Here is a 13,349-nt window from a genome sequence, read left to right as displayed (position 1 = left end):
GGATTAATTTCTGTAGAGACAGTTTGTTCACTGAAACTTTTCGTAAATATTACAACTCCCCCACAAAATCTATTAATCTCTTGAAGTGGAAGGAATTCTTCTGTGCTTTTATTATATCCCTTCAAAATTTTCTGAAGTATAGGATATTGCAGACTGCTTTTTGCACCTTGGAAACTAAGTTTAAACAGACTGTACTTGTTCTTATGTCAGTAGGAATGGTTGGTGCTACTGTTTTAGCTGCTATACATTCAACTCTCTTGTTTTTCCTCACCTTGTAATGGAATTATTTTTGACGGCTCCTTGAAGTATTCAGTGCACATTTAGGGAACTCAGTTGGCTACAGTTTAAATCTTGTATTATTTTTATATCAGTGAAGGTCGTCAGCTTCATAACCATGTTCCCATCTTCATGAACATGGCTTTCCTTGTGACTATTACTCCAACCAGATGTGTGTGTGAACTACAGGGCGGAGTTTCCATGAAGACAAAATCACCTTGACAAGACATCCAGTGTTTCTCTGCATAATGGCCTCTGATCTTTGGACTAGCCTATTTACCTGAATGTTTTCTAACACTTCACAGAGAAAGCAAGAAAGAGATGACAAAAACTGTAAGTATAGCACAGCGCAGTTGTCTGGAAAGAACAAAGTGGTTCAAGGTCTGTCCAGTTTCTCAAAGCGTCAGGTATGGGCATTTGTCACATCAGAGGATACCCAAAAATGTATGATGCCGCAAAGCCAAAGTGATTGGCAAAACACTTGCAAGAAATGTGTTTGTTTAATTAGGATTTCTTCTAGTTCAGAAGTTTTCTTAAAGATGTAGCTACTCAAGAAGGAGTTTGCTCGTGTGATCATTATAACTTGTGCAGACTTCTAGCGGTATTGCAGAATTTGGCAGAATTATGCTGTGTTCATTTTCGGCTGCAATTTTTGCAACTCTCTGGCTCAAGTTTTTGTCTGGAAGTCTTTGCACAATATTTTACATGTTTAAGAATAGAGGTTATTTGCAAATAACTGTTATATACATTGGTTTATACAAGTGTATATGCGCTCTATGTGCATCCTTGTGCTGAACTCTTCAGAAAATAAGAAAGTTGGACTGAGGCCTTCAGTCGTTCAGTTCTGTTTGAGAGCAATAATCCATATGTCCATTCCTAATGTAAATGCCTGTATACCCTGTATATCCAAGGCTGAGGAACTTTTTCCTTCTGTGGTACCTCCAGAGACTTGCTATTACCTGCTTGGAAACCTTCCACTTGAAGATAGAAAAAGAGGTTACTTCCTTGGTAGTCAGAGGTCTGCAAGATACACGCCCACATGCACGTTTATCTTCTTTCTGCCTTAGTCGCTCATTCAGCATCTTGTTCTTGAGATTAAGTGACATTGAGACTTATCTGCTCAGTCTTGCTCTGAATAAGAGGGAACACAAAGTGTGAGTGCACTTGTGAGTCCTTGTTTCAACTTACAGGAAGCAGGAATGTGCACCAGCGGGATGTAAATACAGACTGTAAATCTCAAAGAATTCGGATTACTGCAAGAAAGTCTGTCTGAAACATAAGAGGCTCCAGTGTTCTTCTAAGAGCTTTCAGAGATTTTTGTGGCCAAAACACTCAGACGCATGTGTAAAGGGTGGTGAAAAGCACTCAAGCGTGAGTTACTTTCTGACTTTTCTGGAGATTCTCTTACAGCAGCTATAGGATCTATGAAGAGTTGCATCAGAGAAAGGGAGGTTTGCATCCTATATGGAAAATAATGCATTTTGACTGAATTTGGCAGAAGGCACCTTCTTCTTGTGAGACTTGGCATTAACTTAGCACAAGGGAGTCATTAGTTTTTTCTCATGATCCTGGTCAAAATCAGTTGCTTTTTAAATAAGCCACAATTTATTTCTCTGTTGAAAATCATTATAAAATGTGTGGTGTCTAAAGGTCACAACTTTGTCAACATTAAGTACAGTTTTATCTTCAATAACATTCATTTATGTAAGAAAGCTATCCCTATTTCTTATTTTTATCAAATAGATTAAATCCCAAGGAGAGGTATATAGTGTGGGCTTTCCAGAGATAAATGTAGAAATGAGGTCATGTCCTCTTTTTAATTACAACTGTTATTCATTCCTGCAGCACAGGAAAAAGTTACAATTCTAATTAGTAAAAATCCATGCTTAAGAAATCAGAATAACCAAAGGCACTGGGAAAAGTCTTTGATTACTGTTTTTCAAAGGAAACACTACATTATCAAAGCAATAGACTCAGCAAATTATTAGGTGGGGGACTGTTGAGGCAGAGGGAACTTGCTTATAAGACACTTTTTTGTGTTTGACCCTCTCACTTTCTGTTTGCTTTTAAAACTTAGAGGTACAGTCATCAAATATCTTGTGATCTTTAGCTGTAGTGAAACCAAAACTGTGTAATGTCACTGGAATGTAGGCACTTGCTGAGTTAATCCTATACCCATAGTAGCCATACTCTTTTTCTTCCACTGGGCTGCCTTTAAGCCCTTTGAAAGACAACGTGAATAAAAGACTTTGGGTGGAGACAATACCAGTGTCCTGTTCTTGAAATATTTGATTACCTTATGTCTAGTGTGTATCCTGAAACTTTTCCTGCTATGTGTCAGCCAGCACACTTAGCCCATGGATATCAAGATACTAGGGCAGAGTCTACAGACTTGAGGCTTGATGCTGGGAGTGTGGTGTATAGGCAGCTGGGAACTAGACCCTGCATGCCCAGACTCTGCCGCTGGATTTATGACTTGGGTGCAGCACTGTGCAAAAGCAGCTATTCAGCTTCATGACTAAGCTGTTAAGCCTGTGAAATGGCTGTGTTGCATCGCATGAACTGCCTGAAGTACCCATTAGCACAGCAGTATGCACATGTCCTGCAGGCCTCCTGCCCACGTGGCTGTTTTGTGAGTAGTCTTCGCAGGCATGTCCTGTCTGGTGTGACACACCAGCTGTGCTTGGGCTCGCCCATACTCAGGGGGATGTCTGAGTAAGTCACTTCCAACCCAGGGATCTCAGTGTAGTGGTTTAAACGTGTCTAAAGACGTATATTGCAAATTTGCATTAGTAGGTATTTTTTGTGTCTGTCTTCTAAATGTACAGCTGCTTGGATTTCTTTTTAACTGCGTTACTGTTATGATACGCTTTTGTGAGAGGTGCACATGGCACATCTGAGTCGTATTTGCTAGGAATAAATCACATACAAACTCAAATTTCAAAACCCTCTAGAAATAAGAGAAGTTTGATGATATGATGAAAGAAAAATTAAAAGGACATCCTAACCTGTAGTAAACTTGATTTCCACACATACACACAGTTCCTTCAAGTTGCTATGTTAGTATCAGTTTTTACATCATCTAATTCAACAGTTGAATTTTCATTTCAGATGTTGATGAATGCCTTCAAGACAGCAATATTTGCCTTAGAGGAAAATGCATAAATACTGATGGGTCTTATAAATGCACTTGTCCAGATGGTTTCCAGCAGATAGCAAACAGGGGATGTCAAGGTATGAAATACTGTAAAAAATACCTGGATCATTATTATAAATGTGCAAGTTTGTAAGTGTAACTCGTGATATTCACTGATCATGCTGAGGAAGAAAAACTCATCATTTGTAGTACTGTCTTACTCATTTTGTATTACTCTCTGTAAATGTATGCTGAAAAATTATTTCAAGTGACTGAAGTCTCAGCCTTTATAACTTGAAAGAGATTCTATATTAGAACTAACAGAGACAGAGTGCTCCTCTTTTCCCAGGTCCTGGAAACTTTTATTGTAACAGAACCTTCTGTGTGTTGTGAATTAGTGATGCAACAGCAAGAGCAGTATAGTTAGTGTCAAGTCACATTAGATAAATCTCTCTCACTTCTAAAACACTTGCAGTACTTTGTGGAGGATGGGTGGGGAGGAAGAGAATGTGTTATCTGAGACTGAGTCAGCGTTGCCAAACCCAGAAAAGTACTTCCCAAGTTTTAGTTCTGAATGATCCCAACTTTGTGTTGGCACAACATCCAGGCATGCCTCGCGACTCCATTTTGCCATCCGTTTTTATGAGACAGGAATCGTGGTATCAGAACTGGAAAGTGAGAGCGTGTTCGTGCTCTAAATGACTGTAGGACCAGGACACTGGACTTTGCTTTGGCTCCTCTTTTATGCACAGTTTAGACTTCAGCTAAGAGACTGTATTCCAGCTGATCTGTGTTGAAGATCTTTTGCAACCAAAGTAAATTCCCTGTAAAAGTTCTGAGTATTATATGTGACTGCTTTCTAATTCCAGAAATGTTGCATTCAGCATACAGAAGTGCTGTATTAGACCTTACTTTAGCAGATGAAAGAGAATTGATCACAAGCTAAAATCATTGCCAGTTTTGCTATCCCTCTATTCTCTTCACTCTGTCATCTAAAGTAGTAGGATACAGGCTTCATATTTTAAATGGATAAATATAATAAAACCGAAAGCACGTATGAGCCAACTAAGAGACAGACAGTACAGACAGAGAGCTATTGAATTAAACTGGCAAATTTATCACAGAATGCAGTGTCTGCAAGTTGAATCTGGACTAGACTAGAAATTAGGAACATGCGTTTTGGTAAGGAGCAAAGTTGAAAAGAGTCCAAAACATGAGAAACTGCAGTTTGCTTTTTCAGACATATTATACTCTATTTGCCTAACATTGCTAATTTTGTTTTCCTGTCTTTTTAATACATCATTCTACCTTGTGTAATCAGCTGGTTCTGTTTCCAATATTTTTCTAGCAGTTTTAAGAAACTGACAGCTAAATTTTGAGAACAGTGTAGGTCCCAAGAATATTGCCATATTGTCCTTGTCATTGCCGATCTCCCGCCCTTCCCAACTTCCAGAGAGCTTCAGGAAGTAGTTGTTGGTTTGCATTTGCTATGAATTCAGGAGACCTTTATACATGTGGGTGTTGTGTTAAGCACAGGGCAGTGACTTTTCCTTGGGCACCTCATGCAGATACAGCTTCTCCAAGCTGCCTCTTCCCTTTCTGCATATGGCCGTGATTTTAGGACGCTAAAGTCTAGAAGGTTTACACATAGGCTAGAATCAGTTTGTATCTAAAGAAAATTCCGTAGTGGATGTCATGGTCTTGAGATGATGGTATTGAAATCATAGTTTCTCTAGTATATCAAAATTACTGTCTACTTTGATGCATTTTGGATGGCTGTAACAACAGACAGAATCTAAGCAACAAAAGATACAGTTAAGAATGAGACGTTCTAGTATTGTGATGATGGATGAATAAGCTACATGTATAAGTTTTGTTTGTAAATTTGTGTTTGAGCTCAGCGTGGTACTGAATGCATCTTAATAGGTTTTTGTAAAGCAAAATACAAAAATACAATTACAATGTGAATGGTAATTGATATGAAAGTGATAGTTCCTTAATGAAAGACTGCAGTCCTTAAGTTCTGAGGGCAGAATTGGTTGCTAAGGTGAGACACGAATCAAAAAGAAATACCTGTTTTTCAGATTCACAAGTTTGAAAGGTGGTGTTTGAAAAATGCTTTCTAAGTTTAAAAAAGAACCCAGCAAGACAGACAATGATGACAAACTCTCATATAGCAGCCTTTTTGGATCGTTCCCATTCTCCATCAGCAAAAAAGAGCATTTGGCTTTAAATTATAGAAAATCAGCCTACTGTGAAAGATGCAACGCCAAACCTGCTAGTAATATGTAGAGCCAGATGCTGAAGTTGACCAGTGTGCAACAATCAAAAAGCAGTCAGATGGAGCTGTCTGAGAATTCCTCTAACACAGAAAAAGTGTTGACTAGGATGGAGCTTATGCTGATATCGCATAAATCACTCTCTTCTCTCTGCTCATCCTCATCACAGGAAGTTATGTAGAAAGAATATACTGCAGCAGAAAATAATGATGCCTATACAGAGTTTAGGAATGATCCCAGGACATTTGGTTGCTCTGGAAAATGAACCCTGCTCCCATAGCTATTTACATAGCTACTGGAAATAAAAGCTACTTTTAAGATAAATTGAACTTAGGCTTAATATTAAGGGTACAATGATCAGCAAAACTATTAATGTCTCTGTGCTTTCAGATATCAATGAATGTGAGAGATCTGACCTCTGCTCACCTCATGGGGAGTGTCTAAACACAGATGGTTCCTACCAGTGCATATGTGAGCGGGGCTTTTCTGTGTCTGCAGGTGGCCGAACATGTGAAGGTGAGACAAGTTATAATAATCCATTCCCATTGATTTGCTGTTTTTAGTTGGGTGAGAAGAGTAGTCTTCTACTATTAAATCCAAAATCTGCCACTTAAGGGTCCTTCATTCTTTTTCTCATAAATACTTGGTGTGCTATATTGCTGTTGGAATCATAAGAAGTATAACAGGAAATTTAGAAAATGGGCAGCATAATGGAGTTAATGTTTGTTACAATCTGTGCTTTACATTTCTTGATTTTTAATAATTTTGTTATCTTAACATTGGATTACATTTTTTTGAGCAAATTGGTAAAAAAGGAGTATTAACCTAACAATGGCAAAGAAGGGAATTATATTTTTATGCTGAGATAAATGAAACCAGTGGATATCCGTAATAATATTCATAGATAGGAAATTATTTCTATCTTACGGTAGGGGTGGAAGGAATAAATATATGTAAAATGCATGTAAAGTGTGTTTGGAACTCAGGCTTCTGATTAAGTTTCATTGTGTAAGATCTTCCTACCATGGATATTTAGGATTATTTAATTTGAAGCATAAGTACATTATCAGCAAGCCTGAGCTACCTGAATGTTCTCATTGCTGTGTCGGAGACAACAGAATCTCGGTTGTCCAGACTTTCTGTTTTTTAAATGTGCAGATTATGCATCCATACAAGAGAAGTAACTCCAATGAGAAATTGTAGTGAAATGCTACCTATGATAGAACTTCAGGCCTTTTGAAATGGCAGAAATGGAGTAAATAGCAATAATTAGATCTTTACTAAAGTGCTAAGTCAGCTTATTGTTTGTAAGTGTACGCAGATATGCTTATAGAAGTATCTTTAATATAAGGTTGTGAAAGCTACTCCAGTAATAAGACTGGTGAAAAGCATCAACCAGGAGCCTGGAACTTAGTGTGACTAGGGTTTTTATGTGATTATAGCATGACAATATATCCTGTTGCTAATGGAATTCTGCACAGAATTTAAAGTAGGAGAATCGTGCTGAATGATATCAAGAAGCTATGAGGCTTTTTGTGGTCAGTGATGCTGACAGAAAACAAATAATCACCTAACTGGATGACAAATGTCTGTTCTTAAGGATGAGAGAACTGTTCAGGACAAGAAGCCTTGTTAGAAAAGTTCAGAAAGGAAAAAAATTTTGTGATAGTATTTTGGTGAGATGCATGCAAAGAAGCACTGAGAACCTATGGGTAGTGGATCTCAAGCATCCAAGAATTAAGCAACTGTTCTTTCTCCCAAATTATAGGCCAGTAAATCCATATGTGATTAGGTTTCATGGGTTAGCTCTTCTCATAGTTCACTTAGGGATAGTGAAAATGTTCGTCCTTCAGTGGACAAGGTGTTTTGAAACTCGTTGCGTTTACTCCCTCTGCTTATACCAGAGGAAAACCAGCATTACAGCATTATTATTTGAGCTGGCACATAACCTACCATATAGTTTGTAATGTGATCTCTAGTGAAATGAAATACACTGCTGGCAAGAACACTGTTATGCTGCTGTAAGGGAATAAGTGCTGTATATTTAGATATAGCATGACATCAAGCACAATATTTGTGTTTTAATTATATTGATAACTAAGAAAAAAAATCCTGCAGTATTTTTACTGCTTTTTTCTCTCTAAACTTTTGCTTTGTTTTGTAATCATGGCATAAGTTGAAAGAAACATTCTCTTACTGCCAAGACAAAAGCCTGGTTAAGAAGGCTAGAGAGAGCAAATCTGAGTTATTCCAGTGATTGATGGACAAGGAAGTATTTTGTGATTTCAAGTAATGGGGATAATTCCAAAGCATGTTCATGGACTCTTTTGGCAGCACGTATACATTTCACCCAGTGTTTAGGAAGGATATGGTTGGATATCTTTGATTTTGCTGCAAGAAAAGTGGTAGCAGGTGTTTTGCCTCACTGTTGAGGACAGCTGAAAAAAAAAAAGTGGTCAGAGAAGAATGCAGTCTGCTCTAGTAGGAACTAAACACTTTATTTCAAATCAAAGTTAGAAGACCACTTATTAACAGAATTAAAAAAAAACCTGAACAGAACAGAATAGGAACATAACTTAAAAAAAAATCCCGAAGTCATTAGCATCTAGTTTTTGGAGGTGTACCAGAAACAACAATCCCTCTGAACCTCTAACAGTTAATAAAGTAGCACAGTTTACAGGGAAGGGTTGCTATCACATATGATGAAGTAGGACAAAGTTAATCTCCATTAGAACAAAAAAGCCAAACTTTTACTAAATAGAGAAAGATGAAATCACAAGATCTTATTTCCAGGGTTGTGAGTAGTTTTGGAACTCTTTAATGAAGAATAAAACAAGTACAAAACCAGCTGAGTGAGCTTCACAAGTAATTGGTATGGTATATGGAATACAGATCAGACTTTATATTCAGCACTTGGAAAAGTATTTTAATAACTTGGCGAAGCAAGGGTACTTCTAGTCTCTGAAGCAGCAGCACTCGTTTTCCACCACAATTAGTTTCTCCATTCTGTCATTTTAATAAAAACAACTCTAGTTTTGAAAAAACTCATTTGAAGGGAACACTGATGGCATCAGTGTTAGTATTTGTAGTGGTGTCAGCTTCATGCGAAAAGGCAAGATAAAACAAAAGGAATGTGTGACATTCCAGGTACTGAGAAGGGATGTGGCTTTCAGCTGCAGAAGATACTGTTCTTTACGCTAGGTGCCTCTGTGAATTTACTTTTAGTTAAGTGAGTGAGAATAACTGTTTATACCATCAGAGAAAGAACCTGAGGAAATTTTCCTGGATTTACACACCTCTCTGTACCTGGAGAGCAAATTTTCCATATCTCCAGTCTTTTTTTTGTATGAGTTTTTTACTTGTTTTTTAAAAAAAGTTAGAAACAACAACATAAAACATTTAAGAACCTCATGTGGTTCAGTTCTGGTATGGAGTTTTTATGGCCATTGGCCAAAGTAAACTGAACAGCTGTAGAGACTGTGTCTTCTTCCAAGGTGTAGACAAATTTTTGTTGTAGCAGTGACATTTCGCTGCTGCCTGGCCCCAGACTCAGCAATTTGACTGCACCAGGCTTTCTGAACTGAAGGCTCTCGGAGCGCTCCCTAGTTCCTTGTCAAGCTCTCTGGGGTTCGTGTAAAGATGGTGTTTTACCCAGCTGGCTGCTAGTCAACCATGTTGGCAAAACCTCAAGTTAGAGGTTCCCTGACGCTTAAGTCAGTACCCTGCCTCAAGTGCCTCTTCTGTCTCCATGTCCAATGCCATATGTCTCTCAGTGGCTCCCTCACTTTTCTCTCCTCCTACTACAAGGAGTTTCACTGCCTGCTTCAACAGGTGATCCAAAAAAACTTACACATCCCACCAGAGCTCTCTGATCACTACTTCTTCCTTTTTATGTATGGGTGTTATAGGCAGCCCTGGAAGTCTTAGAATCAGAACTCTGCTTCCCTAATCACTGTACAGAGCTGTTCTAGGAAGCAGTTTCTCTTCCAGACACTTTGCCATGTAAGTAGATTTCAGTGAGATTTAGGTATCATGCCTGAGGTTGAGGATGCCTCATTTTTTTGGGGTTGGCAGAAAACAGGAACACAGTGTTGAGCTGAATAGTGTGCTTGAGTGCGGACATTTTTTGCCTTTCCTTACATCTTGATGACATTAGATCGAAGGAGTTTTGATTAAAGCGCATAGCACTGACTCATGGATTCTAAACCAGGTTGTAATTACAGAGAACTGCTTTAGTCGCTGTATAGACATAGGATATATTAGTTTCATATTTAGTCGCCCCCCCCCCCCCCCGCTTAATTTGTCTCCATGTAGCAAGAGAATCACTGCTTACAAACCTCACTCTTTATGGGGTGATTAAAGAAACAAATGTCCTTTCCGGCTGTAAAAAAAGAGTCCTTTGAGTGAACTGTCTAGACAAGGAAAAATATTTGGTGCTTGGACCTTCTCTGTAATGTCCCATACATTGAAAGATGTTTAGACTGTACTTTTAAAAACAAAACCGTCTTCTGTGGCTGTATTATATACTGAATTAGGACACTTGCTGCAATCACAATTTTTGTTTCTGCAGCTTTTTAATCGATGACCTTGGGTTTACCCATGAAGAACCACCTGCATGAATCATTGTCCTGTTTCCTTTAACATTTAGCTTTTAAGTAAGTGAAATTCCATAATTTAGGTCATTCTGAAATCTTCAGTTGCAGTTTCTTCTGCTTAGGTTTCTAACAGAGTAATTGTTCTGTGGCTCAGGAACTTTTTTTATTCAACTCATGTAGGCCACTGAAAATGCAAACACTGCTATTGTCTGTTGTCTTAAATTCCTGGCTGTCAATCTACCATTGTTTACTCATTTTGAATTCCTTTTCTTAACTGTTATTAACATAGTTTTCTGAATAAGGGTATTCGGATTTTTTTGCTAGATATGTGAAGCTGATTATCGTGTGGGACTAAATATTAAAATCAGATATGTTATGCAGGTCTAGTGCATAGCAGCAAGAAGGAGGGACTAGAAAAACACAACCATAAAGAATTTTTATTTTCTTTCTCCCAGTAACTCCACATGCATCTTTTTATAATTTTGTCATTATGGTGACTTGAAAAGGAAAAGGTATTAAAGGTAGTACTTGAACCTCTCACCTTTGACAGTGTCTTTAATACAGATACGTTGCGTACTCTAGTTGTTGAATTATTTCTACTAGGGAGAGTTTGTGGTAGATTTCAATAAGTTCAATATGCAGAAACCACACAAAATTTCATATTCAATTCCTTGAGAATAAGCATACTGGCTATTGTATTCTTTGCCAAATACAAATTACCCTTTCTGACATAAATTCTTTCAATATTTTTCCTTTGTTTAATAAATCAAGATATAAAGACCATTAAAATCTTTATTGACAAAACTTACAAATCAGGTAATTTTTTTCTGCCACTTCCATCTGCAAGTACTTTTTTTATAATCATTAATTATACTCATAAATTTCTCCTAGCTTATGGTGTATGTAGTTCATACATTTTTTGTATGAAATTTGTATTTTAGCTGAAGGTTGTTAACCAGTGAATCAGTAGATGTGTTTCCGAACACTTAAGCATCCTAAAGTGAAGTTAGATGCCTTTCTGAGAAAAATGTTAAAATTGCACAATTTACTCCATTGGTACTGAAATTGCCAGAGTTTGTTAACCTATTTAAAAGGTTGTGGATAGTCTCTTCTGGCTTTAAAAGTCTATATACAATTCTAAATCTGTTCACACCCTGCCACAGCACATAGGAAAAGCTGGTTTTCAAGACCCCAAAATGCCTTTCCCTGTGGCATGTGAAAGTATGTGTGGATGAAATTGAGCACTTGGGGAGCAAGAGGGCAACACAACAGGTAACAGGTATAGATGGTAATGACATGCTGTTAAATTTTGATAGCTTGGGGACCTGTGACCACTTGGTTCCAAGACCAAGAGTTCCCTTTCAGCTTAGCATAAGACACAATTTAAAAGGAAAAATGTCCTTGCTGGGTGAACACTGTCAGGGGAAGAATGAGGTTGTAGGGGTAGTTTGTTTTCAGAAGACTTTGTAACAGGAAAGCTAGAAATTCTTGGTTTTGCTTGGGAAGCCTGCAAAGTGCCTTCTCAAGAGGGTTAGATGTTTTTTTCCCCTTCTGCAATCCAGAGGGTGTTGCAGAGAGAGCTGTTTTATGTCTGTCTCTCCTATGCTGGAGAGAAATAGCCCTGACAGACACGGATAGAGGCCTTGGGAAGGCAGGGGAGAAACAGAGATTATAAAGAGGCCCTTAGAGGGTGGGAACTTGCCTTTTTTCTCCCTGGGGCCCGGTGTGTGAACTGCACTGTTAGGTATTTTGTAAGTTTCTCATGTTCTGGCCTTCTACATAAACTTTTTGAATTCTTTCCACTACCTTGGCATTTCTGGGGATATCTGCATTTCTTACTTTACAGAGGTGCATCTTTGCTGACTTCTCTAGGTCTTTCTTTGACGCAGCTGTGAAGAGCTGGAGGAGTAGACAGGACTATGTTTGAGCCCTACTCTCTCCTAAGAGATAGACACTCAGCAGCAGTGCTGCTCACCTGTTCAAAGAAGCCCTATCTCTGTGGCAATGCAGGATTCAGTCCCACCAGCTCTTTAGTTCAGGAAGTGCCTAAGGCCTTCATTGGAGGTAGGATGATGGCAAGCGCCATCACATGAAGGGCTACTGTAATGTACAGAATTAACTGTAGTAATAAGTACTCAGATAAATCAAGAGCAAACACCTTTATTCCCCATTTAAAATGTAATTACCCCTTGAGGCACTATGCAGAAGGCAAGGGGACAGCAACCTTACTTAATGTCATAATGATTTTTAGGAAAGAAATACAACAATATTTTCTCTACTTCAGACTGCAGTGGAATTTAGAAGGAAGAAGGTACTACTCCTAGTATCCTGGCAGGTTCCCTGTTTCAGCTCATGTTCTTCCTCCTGAAAAGCACACCATGACATCTTTAATGACCACAGATGGTCAGGGCTTTGGGTTTAGGTCTTTCTTTAAGTGGAGATAAAAATAATACATTCCTAGCACTTGTCATACACTTGCAAAAATAAACCATGATCTGCCACAAGCAGCTTTGCTTCATTATAGTTTGAAGGGCAGCTGAGTCAAAGAACAGACTTACTCATGCAAGTGACTCTTACTTCCAAGGCCAGCAAACCACAAACAGGAACTACAAATGAAAGGGACAGTACAGAAAGCATGCAGGCACTGGAATTACTTTGCCTACCTGAGTAAGATTATTTGGGTGTGTAAATTTACGGGATTAAAGACAGAAGGCTCGGTCCACAGATATTTACCGCTTAGACCATGAAATTCTCTTCTGTGCTGAGAGCCAGAATGAGATCTGTGCAGCACTTCTGCACAGGGAATGCAGCCCTACCCTTGAACTCTTTTTGTAGGCACAGTGGGTTTGATTTCACAGGTGCTGTTGACTGCATTCTACACTGGTAGAATCTGTAAGTCAATCAGAGAGATTATTTAAACTGTGGCTTATTATGTGGTGCGTATCATGCCATGGTTGGCAGGTTTGGTGAAACAGATGGTGGAGGCAGTTGACCAAAACCATTGTCTGACATATTTCCTGCAAAATGAATACTGAAACAGTTTCTTATATTGTAAGTGTGCAA

The 13,349-nt window shown here is 38.5% G+C and overlaps 1 protein-coding gene across 9 annotated transcripts in view; it reads left to right on the top strand.

Moving 5' to 3' along the window:
- LTBP1 (latent transforming growth factor beta binding protein 1) overlaps positions 1 to 13,349 on the top strand; it is a 192,850-nt gene that overhangs the window by 142,819 nt on the left and 36,682 nt on the right. For 8 of the 9 annotated variants that reach the window (XM_027641576.1, XM_027641575.1, XM_027641571.1 and 5 more), the window contains 2 exons: positions 3,388 to 3,510; positions 6,082 to 6,207. In XM_027641576.1, coding sequence (XP_027497377.1) covers positions 3,388 to 3,510; positions 6,082 to 6,207 — 249 coding nt within the window. The remainder of the gene's footprint in view (positions 1 to 3,387; positions 3,511 to 6,081; positions 6,208 to 13,349) is intronic. The other variant, XM_027641572.1, reaches the window with a different exon arrangement.

This window comes from Corapipo altera, unplaced genomic scaffold (genome assembly GCF_003945725.1).
Source record: "Corapipo altera isolate COAL_440 unplaced genomic scaffold, ASM394572v1 48b, whole genome shotgun sequence".
Lineage (NCBI taxonomy): Eukaryota > Metazoa > Chordata > Aves > Passeriformes > Pipridae > Corapipo > Corapipo altera.
Note: the sequence above shows the minus strand (reverse complement) of the source record. Positions and strands in the feature narration are given on the sequence as shown.